Below are 18,879 nucleotides of genomic sequence, written 5' to 3'. Positions count from 1 at the left end.
CTTACTAAAAACTGGTAGCGCAATATATTGGTTGGGTTTCATATTACTTTGGTACATGTACACCTAAAGAAAACACCGCGAATATTTTTCCTCATCAGAGGTACAGATGTTTATATGATACCAATGGTATTTTGTATTAATAAATTTGAGCTCTCCCATCATTAGCAGACTGTGTTACTACAGTCACCCAGGGATTTCTCCCCAGCACACTTCGGCTAAGCTCTTTGCAGGTACGCATTTCTTTCTGCTGTAATCAGACAGACTGGACAGGGCAGTGTGGACTGCTGAAAGCGTTGCTTGAGCAAGCAAGAGATGATAGAAATCTCAATTAAAAAATATGGCATTTAGTAAATGCAACTAAACTAAACCAATTCTATGTTCTACTGCTGGCTACTGTCTGAAAATCTTTTGTGTCTGAGCAGTAGCTTCATACACACCGAGGAAAACACACAAAATGCAGAATGAAGAGATTATTTAGAGCAGCCTATTAATGGTTGTCCCTGTGAGGTGGCACATTTCATTTTCATCTTCCTTTGTGAAAGAACGCACAATGTACTGTGTTGAATTACAACACAATATGTAATCTAATCAATTTTTAAATGGTCTTTTAAAGCCTGCTATCTTTGCCATCTTCTACACCAAAGCTGTGGATTTTAGCAGTGTTATCTGATTCAGAGCTCTAGAAAAACTCTTGAAGACAAATAGTTTTTATCTCAAAACAATAAGCATCTCCCCATGTATTTCTAGGAAATCAGTTATTTCCAGTTTCCTGGTGAGTTGCTGATGAGGATGCTGAAAATGTTGATTCTCCCACTGGTTGTCTCAAGGTAAGTGAGGACAGTGATTGTTCCAATAGTGAAGTTTCCTAAATGAGACATGTCATGACCACTATTTGAGTTATAACAGAATGAATGTCAATGTGCTGGAAGCATTACTGACTGATGTACATTTATATTCTCAGTGGAGCTATGAACATGTTTTTTAATTGATAGGCTCATTTCCACAATACCTCATACAGGTATTACTTGCTTCCTTACTTGTAATGGGTGAGCCTTTTCCTTCAAACTGAACTAGAAGTTAAATATATGGAATAAATACCCCCCCTTATAAAAAAAACCTGTATTAAATCTAAACAATTGAAATAATACATTATACAAATAAGATGAAAAACACAATTTATAGGCTTATGAAGTATTGAGAGAGATGCTGTAGCATGATTAGTATTGCAAAAACCAAAATCATTCTTCAGAGAACTAATAATATATGCCTGGCTTCAACTGGCATATATTGCCAGTGGTTTCTTAGTGTACTAAAGGCAGAACCTTTAATGGTGCCCTTTTATTGGTAGCAGAATTGATGATCTAGATGTTGACACTGATGGATAGTCTCTGCAGGTGATAGGAGACATCCTAAGTGAGCGTAGGATATGTTTTCATCTAATCTAGGTTTGACATGGGAATTTCAGGTTAGATATAAGAAAGAAGGTCTTTACTGTGAGGGTGGTGTGGCAAGTTGCCTAGAGAAGCTGTGGCTGCCCCATCCTTGGGAGTGTTCAAGGCCAGGTTGGACAGAGCCTTGGGTGACGTGGTCTAGTGTGAGGTGTCCCTGCCCATGGCAGGGGGATTGGAACTGGATGATCTTAAGGTCCTTTCCAACCCAAACCATTCTATGATTCTTCCAGCTGACTACAGTCACCATCAAAACACCAGTTTGATGGCCAAAAGCTCTTTCGTGTGCCTAGTGCTGAGAGAAGAAGGACAGTAACAAAGCTTAAGTTTACATTACCAGATCTGTTAATAAATTCTTGCAATATTTGGTGCCTTTCCTTGAAACCTCAGTTTCTGGAACCTAATACACCAAAACCTTATCTTCACATTCAGAAAAAAAAACATTTCTAGACCAGATCTCTGAGAGCTGCTAAAAATTAACACAACCCAGCACTAATTTTATTTTTAAATCATCTACCTTTACATCTACCTCCTCATGGCTTTTCACAGAATGAAGCTGAGTCATGGTGCTTTGTACCTGAAACTAAATGCATGACTGTAGACTCATACTTAGTTCTGCCCCATGAAGCTAGAGAAGATCAAGCCCAAACATGTTAGAAGATTTTTTGAGAGGTGGAAGGAGAGTTTTCCAAAGAAAACATGAATCTCACATCAGAAAATGACATGACTAGTGACCCTTGTAGGTCACTAGTACAAATCCAGCCTTAAACAGAAATGGCTTAAAATGTGTACTATCCCTCCTCTGACCTGATTGTTACCAAGTTAAAACCAGGGACTTTTCAGATTGTATCCATTGAGAATGAAAAACTTATTATGTGGTCAGGTACCTCTGAATGCTGATTATTTTAAAAGCTCCTTGAATGCAGAAGAAATGAGCTGAACAACAGGAAACTATTTCTTCAATGTACAGTTCCTTTTTTTACCCTGCTCTGCCCCAGCACCTGGAAGTGCTGTATCCCTGATCTCCTGTACCTGTTTCTGATTGTCTCCTGTCACCTGTTTTCCCAGAGAGAGAGAGATATCTTTTAAAAGCAACCACCAACCACCAGCTTGCCAGTCTGAACCTTGCATGAGCTTTTGTTTTTGTTGTGACGTGGGTCTTCGTTAAGGACAGGGGTTGATATTATTTCATTTATCTGGTTACATAAACAAGTGTCATGGCATCATGTGACAACTGAAATATATTTATTGCCACATTCTCTGCCTGAGGTTATAAACCCTGCTTATAGCTCTTAGTATTCACTGTGTCTCGTGTATAGAGTTTGCTCTTCTTAGTGATGAAAACAGGTACCCACATAGCAAAGGATGCCACTTCTATTAGCAACATAAAGAAAAACTGACAGTTTGTGTCTGCCTTAGGAATATTCAGTAGTAGAGTGTTACAAGATCAAATTTAGACCTTATAATTAGAAGACATATTTATGTTTATTATATCCTTAAACATAGAATACTATTTTTTTGCCTGGGAATGAGAATATTAAGAGAGCTCATAGAGAACAGGAGCCAAATCTGAATTCATAGTTACACACTTAGGCTCTTACAGCAGCTAGACAAGGGAATGTCTTCAACAAGCCTGAAAGATCAACTGCAGGAGATCTGAAGATCCCTGATTCTCTTTGGGATAGAGGCCTTGATCCTCATTTGATAGCTGCAATGCAAGTAATACATATCCTTCTTACTTGCAAAAAGGTTTCAACACATGCTTAAGATTTTCAAACAGGCACACACGTATATGGCAGTGACAGAGGTGAATCTCAGTGCATCCTGCCCTTGAGTGCTCTGTTACGTTTAAAAAAACATGGGTCCAGGTCTTCAGACAGACATCTGCTGATCAGCTGGCCCAAGGTGCTCCAGTTTGTTAAACCATCTTTCCACCTATTCCATCTCCCAGCGTATGGAGAGGCTCAATCTGTATTACACCCTGTAGCCAGGAGGTGGCTCTGTCTGGAAGACTGAGAAACCACGGGTTCTAAGCGGTCCTCAGGCATCCCAGCATTTCCCAATAGTGCTACCTACTCACGAAAGAATAAGATCCCTACTCTCTTTCACTGTGGCTAATTATACTCACCCAGACACACACGCATATCCTTCACCTGCAGGGAGTGCTCTCAGGACAAGTTAGTTGGCAGAATACCTTTAGGTTCTCAGCTTCTTAAATGCTTGAAATAACCGTCTCTCATGTCTTTGTGCTCCACATGAAACAAAAAACAGGAGAGGAAAAAACACTCATTTTTTCCCTTAGTACCTTCTCACATTTGATAAAGGTAATGTAAACCCTCTGACCTAACCCTGTCTGTGCCAGCAGTGCCAGGCATTGTTGCTGGCTCCAGCACAGGCCAGTCACGCCATTCCATACTGTGCCATAACTTCTGTCACCTCCCTTCTGAGCCTCTTTGTACTTGTGCCCATTCCCTGACCCATCATCTTCATCTCAGGTAGCAGGGTTTGGACTGGTCCACTTAGTGTGGGTCAGAAACTTCATTTTCAGTAAGCATAACTGCATTGACTTGATTTTTTGGGGGAGGCTGGTATTGAGACCTGATCTGTTATGACTCTGTACTTTGTGACTGAGGTTTTAAAGAAGCTGCAAACTCCAACTGAGAAATTTACCACTGCTGAGGCATTTATAATGCCTCTTTTTGGCCTGGGTTTCTTCCTGTAGGCAGAAAGCTTACACTGTGGCATTTACCCTAGAAAGGAAATTCAAAACAAGGAGGTTCCCATGAGCCCACGGAGGAGGAGAGATGGCTCTCAGCCATCTGCATGAAACCAGGTTGCTCCAAGCCCTGTCCAGCCTGGCCTTGAACACTGCCAGGTAGCCACAGTTTCTCTGGGCAACCTGTGCCAGGGCCTCACCACCCTCACAGTGGTGAGATGCACACAGATCATTTCTTCCCTGTATTCAGCTACGCAGTTTCACAGACCTTAAGGAACTTATTCTCCCTTTTGGAGCCTTCTATCCCTTCTGTGTAATTTGAGAGAGAAAGAAAAGTTATTAGTAAGGGCTTTCACACACATGGCGTTTCACTGCACAAGCTTTCCTTCTTCAGCAAAGCAGGCTAAAGATGGAGTCACACAGGTTTGCACCAGCTGAACCTACTGACGTTCTCTTTATCACATGTCTAGTTATATGCTTATATAATGTAATAGAAAATTGCAACCTTTATTTCAGCATCCCCATTGTTTATATGAGTAAGCTTTTATTTGGTAACACATACAGGGCCCAGTTTTCTAAAACTATGATTAGTAGTAAGCAATGAGGTTGCTTGTGGGAAAGAAATGTCAGGGCAGAATTGAACTGCTTAGCTCTCGCTACAGGCTTGTTTCCACGGTGAACATTCCCTTTAGAAAAAGCAGTTTGTTTTGGTTAAGCTTAGGATGATTATTATATTTTGTGTTTATTTACCACTGGCCATTTTCTAGATGGTTAAGAAATAGTGAGTAGCAGAGACTTGATCCTTTTTCCACATGCAGAAGCTGTTAAATTGTTCCCTTTATAGTCAAAGTTAAATGTCTGATCTGACCTGTATTATTTTACATTATAAAGCGTGTTCCTCTGAGTATGTTGTGCCTGGTACAAATGTATGGTAATACATTTTTATATTTTCTTGAAAGCTTATTTAGGGTAGTAGTAAATATTTGTTACTATCGGGGTTGGTTTTGTTGCTGAATTAAATACGATATGCTAAATATAGAACTGTCTGTCTTTTAGGGGATTCCTGTCCATAATGCCATCAGTTCCGGTAATCCCTTATCCTTCTGCTCAGATTCCTGAGTGGGTCATTCTTACTCATGCTGTTACAGCCTAGTATTTAACTAGAAACTACTCTCTTATGGTACCCTGTTCCCCACATATTTTTTTTCCCCCACAGCTCTTGGATTTGGGGAATAGATTGGCATTTTAATGTCCCACTAATGAAAAATATTGCTCATCCTGTCCTAATCGAATTCTGTCATTGTTCAGCTGTGCTGAAACAAATGTTATTGTGCCATACCAAATTTTGCCTGTTGGAACCCATTAGTTGCATTTGAAGAGTTAACAATTGTATAAACTGTGCAAGAGGATGTGAGTGCAAACCAGCAGATGGGAACTCAGCCCACCAGCCAAACTGGGCAGGCTAGTGGCAGATCCATGCCAGAAGCCATATAGCCGCATTACTGTGGCTTTGCACCCAAGCTTGTATGCGACGGGCTAATGTTGGCTGTATGGCTTCCGGAGCAGCCCTGGCAGCTAAGAGCATAGGCAGAGCGAGTTCCTGTCTGGAGTTGTCTCTGCAGACATAACCTAAATAACTTCAGAGCAACAGTATATTCTTTAGGAGTTCAGGGTTTGGTTAAGTACATGCTGTGAGACAGACCATTAGCTTCAGTAAATGATGTGTGCACTGTTTTGCTTGCTGTCAGCTATAGACGGAACTGGTAATAGACCACAGACTGGAGATGATTTATCTGTTTTACTACTTAAGATTACTGTTTGTTAGGGATGAGCAATTTGTCCCAAACACTCAGGCCAGTAGTGAAATTTGCAATCTAAATCTTCTACCATGATTATAAATCAGTGCCTTACATGGTCAATATAATGCCCATTCAGAAGGAAAATAGAGATCTCTAAAAGGCTATGAAATCTATCTTTTTTCTTATATATCATTAAATTTAAACCAAAAGGACAGCCCAGATTAGTTCAGGCAATAACAGTGTGTTTATGTGAAAGGCAGTTATGTGCAGTCCTGCTATTCCTGGTACTGAGAGACACTTTCTGTGTTGACAAATTCACAAAATTTACCTGAAGACTGAATGGGAAAGGATGGATAACATTCTGGTCAGTTTTGGCTTGGTCTTTCCAGCTGTATATGATTTAAACTATTCCTTCTGGTCATTCTTTTGTAAATACCAGTCACTGTTTTTATGCTTGTGCAGCTGCCAAACTGGGGCATAATCAAGTGCAATCAAATTTATGTACTGTATTATCTAGCCAGGTGTTGAGGAGCAGCTGCAAAATGATGCCTGTGGCTCTCTAAGGAGCCTGCTCACAGCAATGCTTTATAATGTACCAGAGCAGCTGTGTTTTGTCATAGAATTAAATTGCTCATGGAAACAGAGGGGTTTTTCTTCACATTATTGGACTCCAAGCTTCTCCCTCTATTTCACCTGTGTTACATTGCCAATAAGAAAATATTGACACTCAAGAGCAGGTCTTCCCCATCAGAGGAGGGTAAACCTTCTGCTGGGTTAGTATGGGAAAATCTGTGGGGTACCTGAATGATAACATAAAGCGTGTATAATGTCCCATTTCTGAACTACCTGTCAGGTGTATCACTGTAATGTACATCATAATAAAAATACACTACACCCCAGTGAGAACAAGCCGTTAGCCCTTTCATATGATATACAATATACAGTATCTGTTGTGGAGAAAGTGAGTATAGATATAGGAGGTTTATGGGGATGACTAGAGAGAATCTCTGTATTTACATCCAGAGTGAAAAAAACAAAACTCTGCTTGGATGAAACTGAAAGGGGAGGATTACCCAAGGGTAAAAAGAACTGGTCAGAGAGCAATTTCACTTTCACCTTTATACTACTTGAAATGATCAGTATTGAAATTATCTATTTTATTGTAGAACTGATGTCATATTACCCCAGAAGTCTTCCAAAGATGCTTTGAGAGTGATTGAGCTTGTAGAGGAAAATTTCATTCTACCTTCTTAGGAAACCTGATTAAGAATCCCTCCTCCATGCTTCGTCTTCTCAGAGGTTTCACTGCATTATCATCTGTAGCATGTTCTTATCTATGTTTAGGAATATGGGGTCAAATGGTCAGATCCCATACTGTTTTCCAGCCTTTTCTTTTGTCTGTGTAACCTAGAGGCCCAAGCTGTTTCAGTGAAAAATTACATGTTGCAGTGTTATGCATATCATAATGATAAAATTGGCCTGACTCAGTATGAGTTATGTAGGCAATGTCAGCAGGGATGTAGCAATGTGCAGTAGAAATCTATGATCATGAAGTGAATGGGTTTGGAAAGCACTGAAGTGATTACAAATGGGGTAAGAGATGTTTGTGACCTGACAGAATTTTTCTGGTGTCCTCTAAGAGCTCTAAAATACTTAGTGTCTCACAAAGGAAAAAGCAGCAACATGTGAAGATTGAGGAGCTGGCTGGATTCCCTCTGTTTCCTTAGGACAGAAACATGTATGAACAATAAACAGCTGAATAAATCTGACATTTGTTTATAATCCACATTTGTGCTTCAAATTCTTTTGCCCTTTTCTTAATCTGAAAACACTTAAAAGAACTGACAGAACAGAAAATCAAGTGTTACTGAGATTCGTGGCTTTTCCCACAGATGTGAAGCTGCACATCCATATTTAACAAATAATTGGTTTTCTGTTTGCATCCTGACCTTTGAATTTAGGAAATACTTTAATTTTTTTCATCAGAACAGCTAAAGTCAACAAGCCAGCCTGAATTCTGCCTGAGCTACACTACAGTGTCTCAAATCTCCTTTATCAGTCAGTGATCAAAGGTTGCTTTCATCTGGCATTAATAGATGGATCGCAGTAGGCTCATTGGGCTATTTGGGAGGAAGCAGTGACAGAATAGCCGTTGGACATTGATCTTCACAGTGTGCTGTACAAAGTCCTGCCTTGTTACATTAGTCCATAAAAACAGATTTCCTATTGCACACCAAGAAAATGCAATGCGTGGTGTGAATTCCTGGCAGGATTTTTGCTATCTGTGTCAGTTTATCATTAACAGGTGCAAGTATTAGATAATAAGGAAAGGAGATCTCAACATTCTGGGTAAAATATAAAACTCTTACTATTTTATAAAGCATTGTTTAGGAAACAATATCAGAAAGCTGCATGTTATGATGTACTAAGAATGTAGATTTGGTTTCTTTTGTAGGTGTCAATTTCTCTTCCAGCAGTTTAGCTGTAAAATTAAACACAATCACTGCAACCAGTGTACTGCAGACCGTGAGATTTTCTAACATACTGCTCATTGTTTGAAGATCAAGAGCCAGATTTTCCATCATTCCTGACACCTTGCAGCTATTTTATGTAGTAAAATAGCTAGTAAAATAGCTATATACTGAGGCTCTGAAAAGTTAATTCACATTTCGATTGCTATTTATGACTCATCATCTAACCATAGAGAAACTGCTGCAACAGTCCTATTTGTAAAGCAGCTATCTCTTTTTGGATTTGGGTTTTTTCTGAGTGTAGACATTATTTCATTTGCATTAAGATATCTAAACTTGAAAAATTCTGTTTGCTAGTACTTGATTTTCAAAGGAGATGAACCTTAGTAGCTTAGATCTTCAGGAGGATTCTCGACTTCTCATCTCCTTTGAAAATCAGGCTGTAATACTGTGAAACTTTTAATACATGACATTGAGGATCATTCCACTGACTACAGGTGATCATGACAGTTCCTTGATGGTGTTCAGATCAGCAGAAGCCTGTTACTACACCAGCAGACTATAAAACTGCTGGAGTCTGAATACAATTCACAGAGAGCTGAGGTGCCATTTGTTGCCTGTCTAGACTGTACACAAATATACACGTAAAGAATGTTCATCTAAACAAATGGGCCACCCTTCTACAAGTGCCAGATCCAGCTTAGTTCAGGGTGTGAGCATAGATTATTGCAGGATTTTATCCTGTACTTAGACAAATGGTGTCACACACATGAGAGGCCCTAGCATCACTTAAAAGTGAGTGAATGGGACTGGAAGTTTAGATTGGCACCAGCTTCCAACCAAGATGCTACTTGATTGTAATATAGGTCAACAGATGTGCTAACTACCTGTCTGCACACATATGGGCGGGAGGCATTTTTTCCTGTGTAGTGAGATATGCCATCTAGAGATGAAAAAACAAAACTTGGAACATATCACTGTTAAGTAAGGGCAGGCCACGTAGGGTGAAGCAGAGGCATGGACAGGCTACAGTCCTCTCACCAGTACCACTGTTGCTCCAGCACGTGATGAGAGCAGCAGGATTCTCTATCACAGCCATGGCAGTGTTTTGCTCTGTAGGTACTGTGTCATATTACAGCAAAAGAATATCCTGGAAAGAAAGATCCTGCTGAAATAATTTTAACTGCACTGGGGACTAGGAGCAAAATCAAGCATCAAACTACAGAAAGAGCCAGAGGAAGTTTCTTGTCTCTTTCTCTCATTACTGTAAAGAATCTGTTGCAAACTGTTCCTCCATAAATGTTACCTCCATAGAAGTGAAGCAGCCTGTTGTGAAAGCGCAGGTAGATGAGCATGGATGAGGAAAAGTCTGATGGTCCACTGCAATACAGACATCACTTCAGCATATCCTTCTTCACTGTAAATTGTTTGTCTTTAAAGAAACTGCCTTCATTTCTGTTTCCTTGTTTGTAAATTGGAGATACTGCCTTCCTGTGTGGTAGTAGGTTATATTAGTAAAGCATTTTAAGATGATTAAACGGCTTGTGGAAATGGATGTTATTACTATGTTGAAACTTGAAGGCACTGACCTTGACAAAGAGGTGACAGCCTGCCTGCATGATCAAGCAGCATTAGTGAAGCCAGCAATTCACTTTCATGATGCTCAACTGTAACATAATAATCTCTAATGTCGCTGTTAGAGGAGCTTCCCAGCCTCACTGTGAGAACTTGCTTAGAAAGGACTATTCTATGGCATGCCATTACAAAATGAGAATGCAAGGGAGGGTACAGAATAAATGAAAACCAACATGATTCTAGGAGCAACTGTTGGTGGTTAATACTTGACCATTACTTCTTGACAGGATTAATGTCTTTCTAATCACACTAATCCCTTCTGCTAACTTTATCCATAATCCATCTATTTCAAAGCAACATCCAGATGGCTTCTGGTGGAGAGGAAGACAAAGTAAACATGCAGAATGCAGTCTTAGCAGCAGCTTCTTGTATTTTCCCTTTTTGGGGATACAGGTTTTGATCTTGAAACAGGTCAAAATATGCGCTTTTATCAGAGAGCAACAGAAATAAACTAGAGCATTGCAGAGAAGACAGAAAGTTTTATTTTTCTTTGTGAATAAAGTACTTCATAAGTACTGAGATGCTCATCAGTGACAGCCAGAACAAGCCTAGAGGTGCTCATAAGGGTTTAGCTACTTGTTTGCATAGGACTAATTCGATTTGCAAGCTATTGAAAGAATTCCCTTCCTCATTACTTCAAAATTGCTATAGTAGTTTGAGGGGATTTATGCAGATTTCTCTCAAAGCAGACATGACATTCACTAGTTTCATTGGTTTGTACTATTACCAGTATTTTAAACAACCTAGTAACTGACTTAACATTTTCAATGAGTCACATATGATAATAATTCCTGGAGTTGCTGAAGTGTTCCTCTTCCCTTCTAGTTTCCCCTTGAAAGCTTAATCTAAGTTTCTTTAGATCCTGGCTTTACTCTTCACTTTCCTCCCTCAACAAGGACTCCAGAAAGAAATAATTTATTCTAACCTTTCATAAACCACATGGAAACTGTCCCCAAAAAGGAAACAAACTTTAATCAGGCCATCCTAGACAAAATAAAATAGCTAGGATTTTTAATTTACTAACACTCAGCAATGAAACAATCTATGTCGTAGTGAAATTACTGTCTTAAATATCTGCCCAACTAAAATGCTGTAAATAAATAAATCTGTTTTATTACTTGCCATATCCAGCTTTAGATCAAAATGCTCCTGTTTGCTTTACTGGCTTTCTGACTTTCTTTCTCCTATAAAAATGTGGCTTGCTAGTTCAGAGAAGAGACAAGACAGACTTAGCTACATCAAAACAACTTATTCCACACCAAAGCAAGCAGAGCAGATTTCGAATTACCTAAGTCCCAGTAAAAGAGCCAGATATCTTTTACATGTTAAGAATACAAAGCTGAACCTTAGAAAGATATTGTGGAGCATTGGGTTTTCATTGTGTACAGATCCTCAGGTTATCAAAACACAGCTTTGAAGACGCTTGAAAGCCTCAGGCATATAAGGGCCATGGGGACAGATCATTACACAGATATAGAGTAGTTGTTACATTTTTGGAGGCTATTCTTCAAATCATGTATAGTCTCTGAGAATACACAATTGCATCCAAGATAAACAAAATGAAGCAGACTGTTCTAGACAGAAGAAAGAAAAATGCAGGAGATACAGGTCATGGGGCTACTTAGTTTATTATGGTGTCTGTTATTATATCCAGCACCCGACATTTCAGAGCAAGGTGCAAGAAACCTCTTAAATCATAGGGAGCCAGAGATTTCACTTGGATCCTACACTACAAAATTTAATATCTCATCCAAAAGTTCTTATATAGTCCATATTTAGGAAGCCTTAGAATTGAGATAATTTTTTTTTCTATAAAAATGGTCCTTGAACATAAAATTACAACTTTTGTGGATTTTCTTCCCCCCAAACTGATTAAATGAATGAGAGGCACTGTAATGATTCAGAAAAGCGCAGATTGTTTTTCATTGTCTTAATCCTGTTTTGTCCACTTGGACATTAGAACATGTCACGGAAACTATGCATGAATCTTATGTGTGGAAGCTATTTAGCTACACAGTAAGTGAAATTCTTTTAATCTATGAATCAAATTCTTTTAATCTATGAATCAAATATCTGTCCTGTTATTTCAAGCCTAACCAGATTCTGAGGCTTGACAAGAGTTGAAGGTGCGCTGGTTTCCATTCCATTGTGTTTCGTGAGAGTCTAGCAGTGGATGGCATGGGAACATCTTTGATGAAGCTTGGGAAACTACTGGGGAGGTTTTTATGTGTCTGAGAATATCTGATGAGAAATAGATTTAAAGGGAAAACCTGAACATAATACAGTGATCTTAAGTTAAGCCATCTAGAAGCTTATTCCTCCTGGCTTCCCTATTCCCTAGGAAATAAGGAAAGTGCGGGGGTCACCATCCCTGGGTGTTCACACACCGTGTAGACGAGGCCCTCAGTGCCAGGGGTTAGTGGTGGTCTTGGCAGTGCTGGGGTAAGGGTTGGACTTGATAATCTTAAAGGGCTTTTCCAACCTGGTTGATTCTATGATTCTATGATTTCTTGGCATGCTTTGGCTACATTATGTGAATGTTAGAGCTCTAGAGATCAACAGTGAGGGACTCCTGTGATGTACTGTGATATACTTCATACAATAAGTATGATAATCAATATGTCTCTTAATCTTTATGTCTCCTGTCATGCTCCCTCTGGCATCAAACATACAAAGTCAAATGAAAAATAGTTAATGAGAGATTACTGTGTCCTATTCAAGTTAAAATATTAAAGGCATTTCTTTCTGAAAATGATTCTTAGCAATTACTTAAAATCATATGACCAATGTTACTCCACAGCTTTTGGAGAATTGCTTCCACTGGTCCCTTCTGAGTATTGTAAGCCATGAAATATACAGGGCTTTTCTGAACCCAAACCTTTGTTCATACTTCTGTCACATGAGTTACCCCTGTTGCGCCTCCATAGTTAATTACTTTTGAGGACTTTCTCATCACAGCATGAACCAAGCATGACTTTATCTGGTGACAGGATAATCTCATTACAGATGATGATCTTGTTAATGAATATCCCCAAGACAGAGCAATCTCATTATTAGCCCCCTCAGGATTTGTCACCTAAGAGCCAAGGTATGATTAGATTCTAGCTGCACATCCTCCTCCCAGATCCTAAATGTCCCAACATCTTGAGGCTGAGGTAGCATCCCCAAAGGCACATGTACCACTGGACATATTTCATTAGGATTTTGTCCCTAAGTACTTCTGGACATACTTCTCAGGTGAACAATCAAGACAGTTCAAGTGCTATGTGCAGGGCTCACCTGTCCATTGCTCTGTAGAACAAGCACAGCACAGTGGCATCAAGCGCAACAGAAGCAGTGTGGTTTTACCATACTGATAGTGGCCTCAGGGCAGTACAAGGAAGAAAAGCGCACTGCCTGTCTCCTCAGTAGTGCCCTCTCCACTCTGCATGGTGTCCTATCTAAAGTTACAGATCTGCTGGTCAATGGTCAGGCGTTGATACCACTGGTATCTGTTTCCCTGCATAGTATGTCCATGATTACACTGAAAATGATTACCATGAGAAATATCCAGCTAGTTAAAAATCAGCTTCATTCTTATTTTCCCTTGTATTTTCTGGAAGGTCAGGATGGGGTGGATCAGTGCTGAAGTCTGGTACAATATAGGTATCTCCTTTGGACATCAATGAGCTGTTGAACTGGCTCAATGGCTTGTGAAACCTCAGCCTGTGAGAAGAGTTCAGTCCTAGAAATCTAATAGCAACATAGAAATTGTTTTACAGAAAACAAACACATTAATTTGAGATAAATGTATTTAACTCAACTGTTTTATTAAACTTAAATGGTTTAGAATATTTACTTTTCTGGAAGTATTATTGCTGCTACTGTTTTTTTAACATGCAGTGCTGTGTTTGTACATGGTGCTTTACAGACACATAGAAAGGTGTGATTTTTACCAAATACAATGATAAAAGAGAGGGAAAAGCAATGGTTATTAATGTGAGAGTTATAGAGATGTTGATTTTCAAAATGATCCATATTACAATGCAGCCAGTATTTCCTCTTGCTCCTACAGTTAACAAAACCCATGCTAGATGAGAGATTGTCCATGCAGAAAAGCAGTACATTTTCTTAATTAATCTAGTGCATAGCAGGAACCTGAGCACTAAATCCCACCCATTTGATTTCATTAAATCTACTATAAAGGTTAAGCTGCACTTTAGCATTGGCTCTAGACAGCCTCACTCAGCAAAGTGAGGTCAAGGGATCTTATTCAAGGAGGTGCAGCTTAGTAAATGTCTGTTTATGAGGGAAGGGATGATAAATTGTTCTGATGAGAAAGCTGGACAGTGGGCATGCTAAACAGTAAATGTGGTCTTATTTTACTTGCAGTTTTACTGAGATGTATGAATCTATGATTCTATACTTTGAAGAGTTTACAGAGAATTATTCAAAGCTAAATCTCTAATTTCAAGCCCCAAGCAATGCTGCTGCCCCTGGGAAGTCAAATCCCATCCTCAGATCACTTGGAAACAGCATCAGGGCTTATGTCAGAGCAGCTGGAGCAAGTTCAGGGACCAAACTATGCATGGCCTAATTTGCCTATAAAAGAGGGTGAGTGGGATCTAAAGCACTTGGTGGAGAGTTGTATAGCTTGGTAGTGGTGGGCTATGCAAGCAAGAGCATGGACACTGGTCATCCTCTGGCAGTGGTGGGTAAGGAGCGAAAGAGGAAAGAAAAGGCTGAAGTGACCATAGCGTTTTCTCTGCTCCCCACCTGCCATGAAGGAGTTTCCTCTACATGCCATACACTGTCTCCATTGTGACTGGAGGCCCGCTGAATCACAGTCTGCTCCCCAGTGTAACCTCTGGTAAAGCAAAAATATATTGTGCTTTGTATTAGTTTAGAAAGAAAAAAAGTTATTATTTTAGGTTGAAAAAAGTCCTATGTGCCCCTTAGGTTTTTAGTTTCAGTACTGTGGTCCTGCCTCACACAGAAAGTTGTGAGGGGGTGACCAAATATCCTTCAGAGGTCCCTTCAAACCTGAACTATTCTATGGTTCTGTAAAATGGTATGTTGAGTTTTATACCTAAGTTTTTATGATTGATTATTGCCATTGCTCCTCTGAACTGAGATGTCAGATGCGTAGGTTCTGTAAAACTGTTCAACTTCTGGGAACAGTTGGTAGGGTTCAGTCCCCATGTGTTCAGCCTGAGCTTGAAGGTTCCTTTGACTAACCAGGATCTCATGTGGCAATTTGGAAACATTGCTTTAGACACAGAGGCTACAGCTTAAGTGTTTCTGCAAGCTTCTAAAAGCTGGTTTGTGGGCAATCCTAACAGAAGCAGGTAAACTGCAGTAATTAGGAAATTACGTTTTCAGCTGCATTAATGTTATGCAAATGATACTATGTATGATGTGTTTGTTTTCTTTCCACAGCTTAATGTCTGGGCTAGCAGCCCTGGATGCCAAGACTTCCAGTCGATTAGGCATCATAACTGTCACTTACTACCTGTGGACAACATTTGTGGCTGTGATTGTAGGAATAATTATGGTCTCCATTATCCATCCTGGTGGAGCAGCACAGAAGGAGAGCACTGAAGAGGGTGGAAAGCCCATCATGAGCTCTGCAGATGCACTGCTTGACTTAATCCGGTAACTGCATTCATTCTTTCTGCTTTCAGAAGGTAGCATTTTGTACAGACCTGTATGAGGAACTGTGGCCTGAGGATAAATTCTGAACCTAAGGATGCACAGTTTGCTAAAATTGAGAAAAAGTGAATTTCAGAAGACTATTTTCAAGTTATCAGATGTTTATAACGTCTGTTTCCAGTAGAATTTAAATGAATGACCACCAAATGTATCAGAGGTACTCACAACATTGGGGTCAGGGTTTTTTGTACCCCTGCAGAATTACATGGAGCCTGTGGACCTCACCATCAAATCTATTATTAAGGTCAAGAGAGTATTAAAGTGTAATGCTAATTTGAATAAGGGCAGACAGTTGTAATAGGCAAAACCATAAATATAAGGGCTGAAATCCACATTTTTCAGGAAATAATACGCAAAAGTGATGTTACAGCTGCACATAGCAACTCTCAGGTAAAGGGCACAATTAGTCTACCATTATGATCTTTCATTCCTTATTTTTGCAATATTATTTGTTCTGCTCTGTGGCTTTTCCTTGTTTATTTTACTTTGGCAGAAGGCAAGGTTGTTCTTTTAGACCAGCATTAGAACACTGACAGTATTTTGATAGCCGTGCCTGAGTATTCCTCTTTGTCTCAACGTTTCAAGTGCTAGTAGGATTACTTTTATGACTGAACATAGTATGTGCCTCAGATTTGTTTTGCTCATGCAGAAAGACCAAGTTTTGCCTTTGGTTGGTAGTACCTCAAGTTGGTGATCTCATACAATATTGGAGTTTGACGTATTAAAATATGTTGCGTAATTTGCCTTCCAAAAACCCAAATTCCTGACCCTGACAGTGTCAGCACACAAAGTACTTTGAGTTCCTGGGACCTCTATTCAGAAGGAACTGGGTTGGAAAGCTTATAAAACTCTCTTTTTCCTCCTCCAAGCTGCACTTATCCAGGCCATCTGAAACCTGCATCATTTTCTGTTGTATCAGTGTTTTACTGAGAATGAGCCACATGATGTTAGTCATGGAGCGGCAGCTGAGAGTGCTCCCTTTTGTAGCGTTCCACAAAACCATCATCTTCCTCTGCAATGAAAAGATGCCCACTTCATGGCATCTGTATCTCCCCAGTGACTTTGCCATGGTGTACGTGCAGTGGACTTAATGTGTATGTGTTTGTGCCATAATGTGATTCACATTATTCTGTTTCTGCTGCATAAAGGACTATAATTCCTACACCAAGAGGAAGAAATTGAGCGAGTTATTGGAGCTTGGAATCCCTTAGTACAACAGAGTAGCATGAGGTGTAAAAGGGAATATAAGAAAACTGTAATCTTAATTATTATCTTCATAATAATGAAGTGGCAGTGCTTGGAAACCCTTTAAGGCAAGCTGAGCTGTTTCTAAGGCCTCAGACAAGTAAAGGCACAGTGGGACATATGGTGCAATGTTACATCCAAACTCTGGAAAAGGTCTCCCTCAACATAGGTTCCCATTCCCTTCCTTACACCAGCCCCGTTGCGTTTTGAGACCTGGATTAAGCTAGTTCATGGAGATGAGTCAGATGAAAAGTAATTTGGGCAGGCAAAACCTGAATTCAGGTCTATAGTATGAAGTTTGTGTAAAACAGCCAAATGTCTGTATGACTGGAACCTGACTGCTGAGTTAGGATCTCATCTCTTCACCTCTCTCTGGCTAGACCCTGTACACCACAGATTTAGTGGTGAGACTTGGGAACACTTTATCCTGCTGAGCCTCATTGCAGGTAAAATACTATGTCCTTACCTACACATTTTCAAATATCATCTATAATATCACCTTCTGCAACCAACTGAGCAAATTATAGCAGTTTACATGAATATTTCAGGTATGTGTGCTTCCAGATGTGCTTTCAGCCTGCAAAACCTTAAAGTCTTCTGTGGTCTGGGCAGGTGTCAACAATGACAGACCAACAAGCTGCTCTCATTACCCAAGCTTTAAAAGAGAGACTAAAGCTGACTCCTTTTGCTGTCCTCAGCAGCAATCGCAGCTGTGCAATCTTTCTGCCTCGAGTGCACAGACTGATGGTTTTTATTCCTCCACTACAGAAATAACCACATTTACTAAATAAATAAATAACATAACTGTGGGGAATGGGCTTTCAGCCTAGGCAAACACTACGGGTGGAATCCTGGCTCTGCTGAAGTCAACTGCAGAACTCCTAAATATCTGTGTGGAAGTCTGGATTAAATGTAATGATGTATCTGCTGGTTTGAGCTAGAAAAGCTGATCCTTTAGCTCAATGATAAATCACTTCCATTCACAGCTGGAGACCATCTTTTTCAGCCCAGACTGGCTTATCTTCTCAATTCATTAATTTCCTCTCAATTTATCAATTGCATGTGTGCACAGTTTACACAGGAAACATCTGGTATTCTGCACATGAAGAATGCTAAATGCACAAGTGGAGAGATTATATATGTGACATAACTGAGGGGTTTATTTCAGAAGTGTGAATCTTGGCATGGTGACACATGTATTCACCCTCACTGATTTCAGATTTGTAGCCACTTTGTAATGATGAAATACCTTGCTATTTCTTGTGATGTTATATGTGCATTGTCATGTCTGGAATTTTTGGCAGGGAGGATGTTGCTAGAAATCGAATTTCTTGAATTTGGGGGTAAAGGATTTTGCTGTTAGAAGTGGTTTTAATCAGAAACTAAAGAGTTGACTGAATAAAAGAAACCAAGAACTACTGCAGAGCCTCATGGTCATCCCAACCACCTGCAACATTAATCAATAATCACATTATCATTCTGCATTATTTTCCAGATGGTGCTTCCCCTGTATATTTGTATGTTATGCAAAAAAAACCCCATCAATAAAGCCTCCAGTGTATATGATTTGATTAGGACATGAGTGACACTGTACTGCATTATTCTCAAATGGCTCTAAACCTCACAGCAATCAGGAAATAAACAGACTCATCAACATACTGAATTTCATGCTTCAAAAACTGTATCCACAAGTCAACCATTTGTTGCCACACTAAAGAGCAGTATTTGAAAGGCTTCCTTTCTAAAAGGAACCCCAAAAGATTGGGGACAAGATCTGTGATTGTGAATCTGTCCCTACTGATTTCCTCCTGGATTCAAATCTGGACAGAGAGGCCACTGAATGCAGAATGACAGAAGTGGCTTCAACATTCAAA

General features: G+C 39.7%; 1 protein-coding gene across 1 annotated transcript in view; it reads left to right on the top strand.

Annotated features, from left to right (window-relative positions):
* Nucleotides 1-18,879, top strand: part of SLC1A7 (solute carrier family 1 member 7) — a 53,510-nt gene that overhangs the window by 754 nt on the left and 33,877 nt on the right. Inside the window, exons 2-3 of the mRNA XM_062623255.1 lie at nt 748-827; nt 15,488-15,703. Coding sequence (XP_062479239.1) covers nt 748-827; nt 15,488-15,703 — 296 coding nt within the window. The remainder of the gene's footprint in view (nt 1-747; nt 828-15,487; nt 15,704-18,879) is intronic.

The sequence above is a fragment of the Pezoporus occidentalis genome, unplaced genomic scaffold, assembly GCF_034315485.1.
Source record: "Pezoporus occidentalis ecotype Australia unplaced genomic scaffold, CSIRO_AGI_Poc_V1 ctg25, whole genome shotgun sequence".
Lineage (NCBI taxonomy): Eukaryota > Metazoa > Chordata > Aves > Psittaciformes > Psittacidae > Pezoporus > Pezoporus occidentalis.
This window is presented reverse-complemented; position numbering and strand designations above follow the sequence as displayed.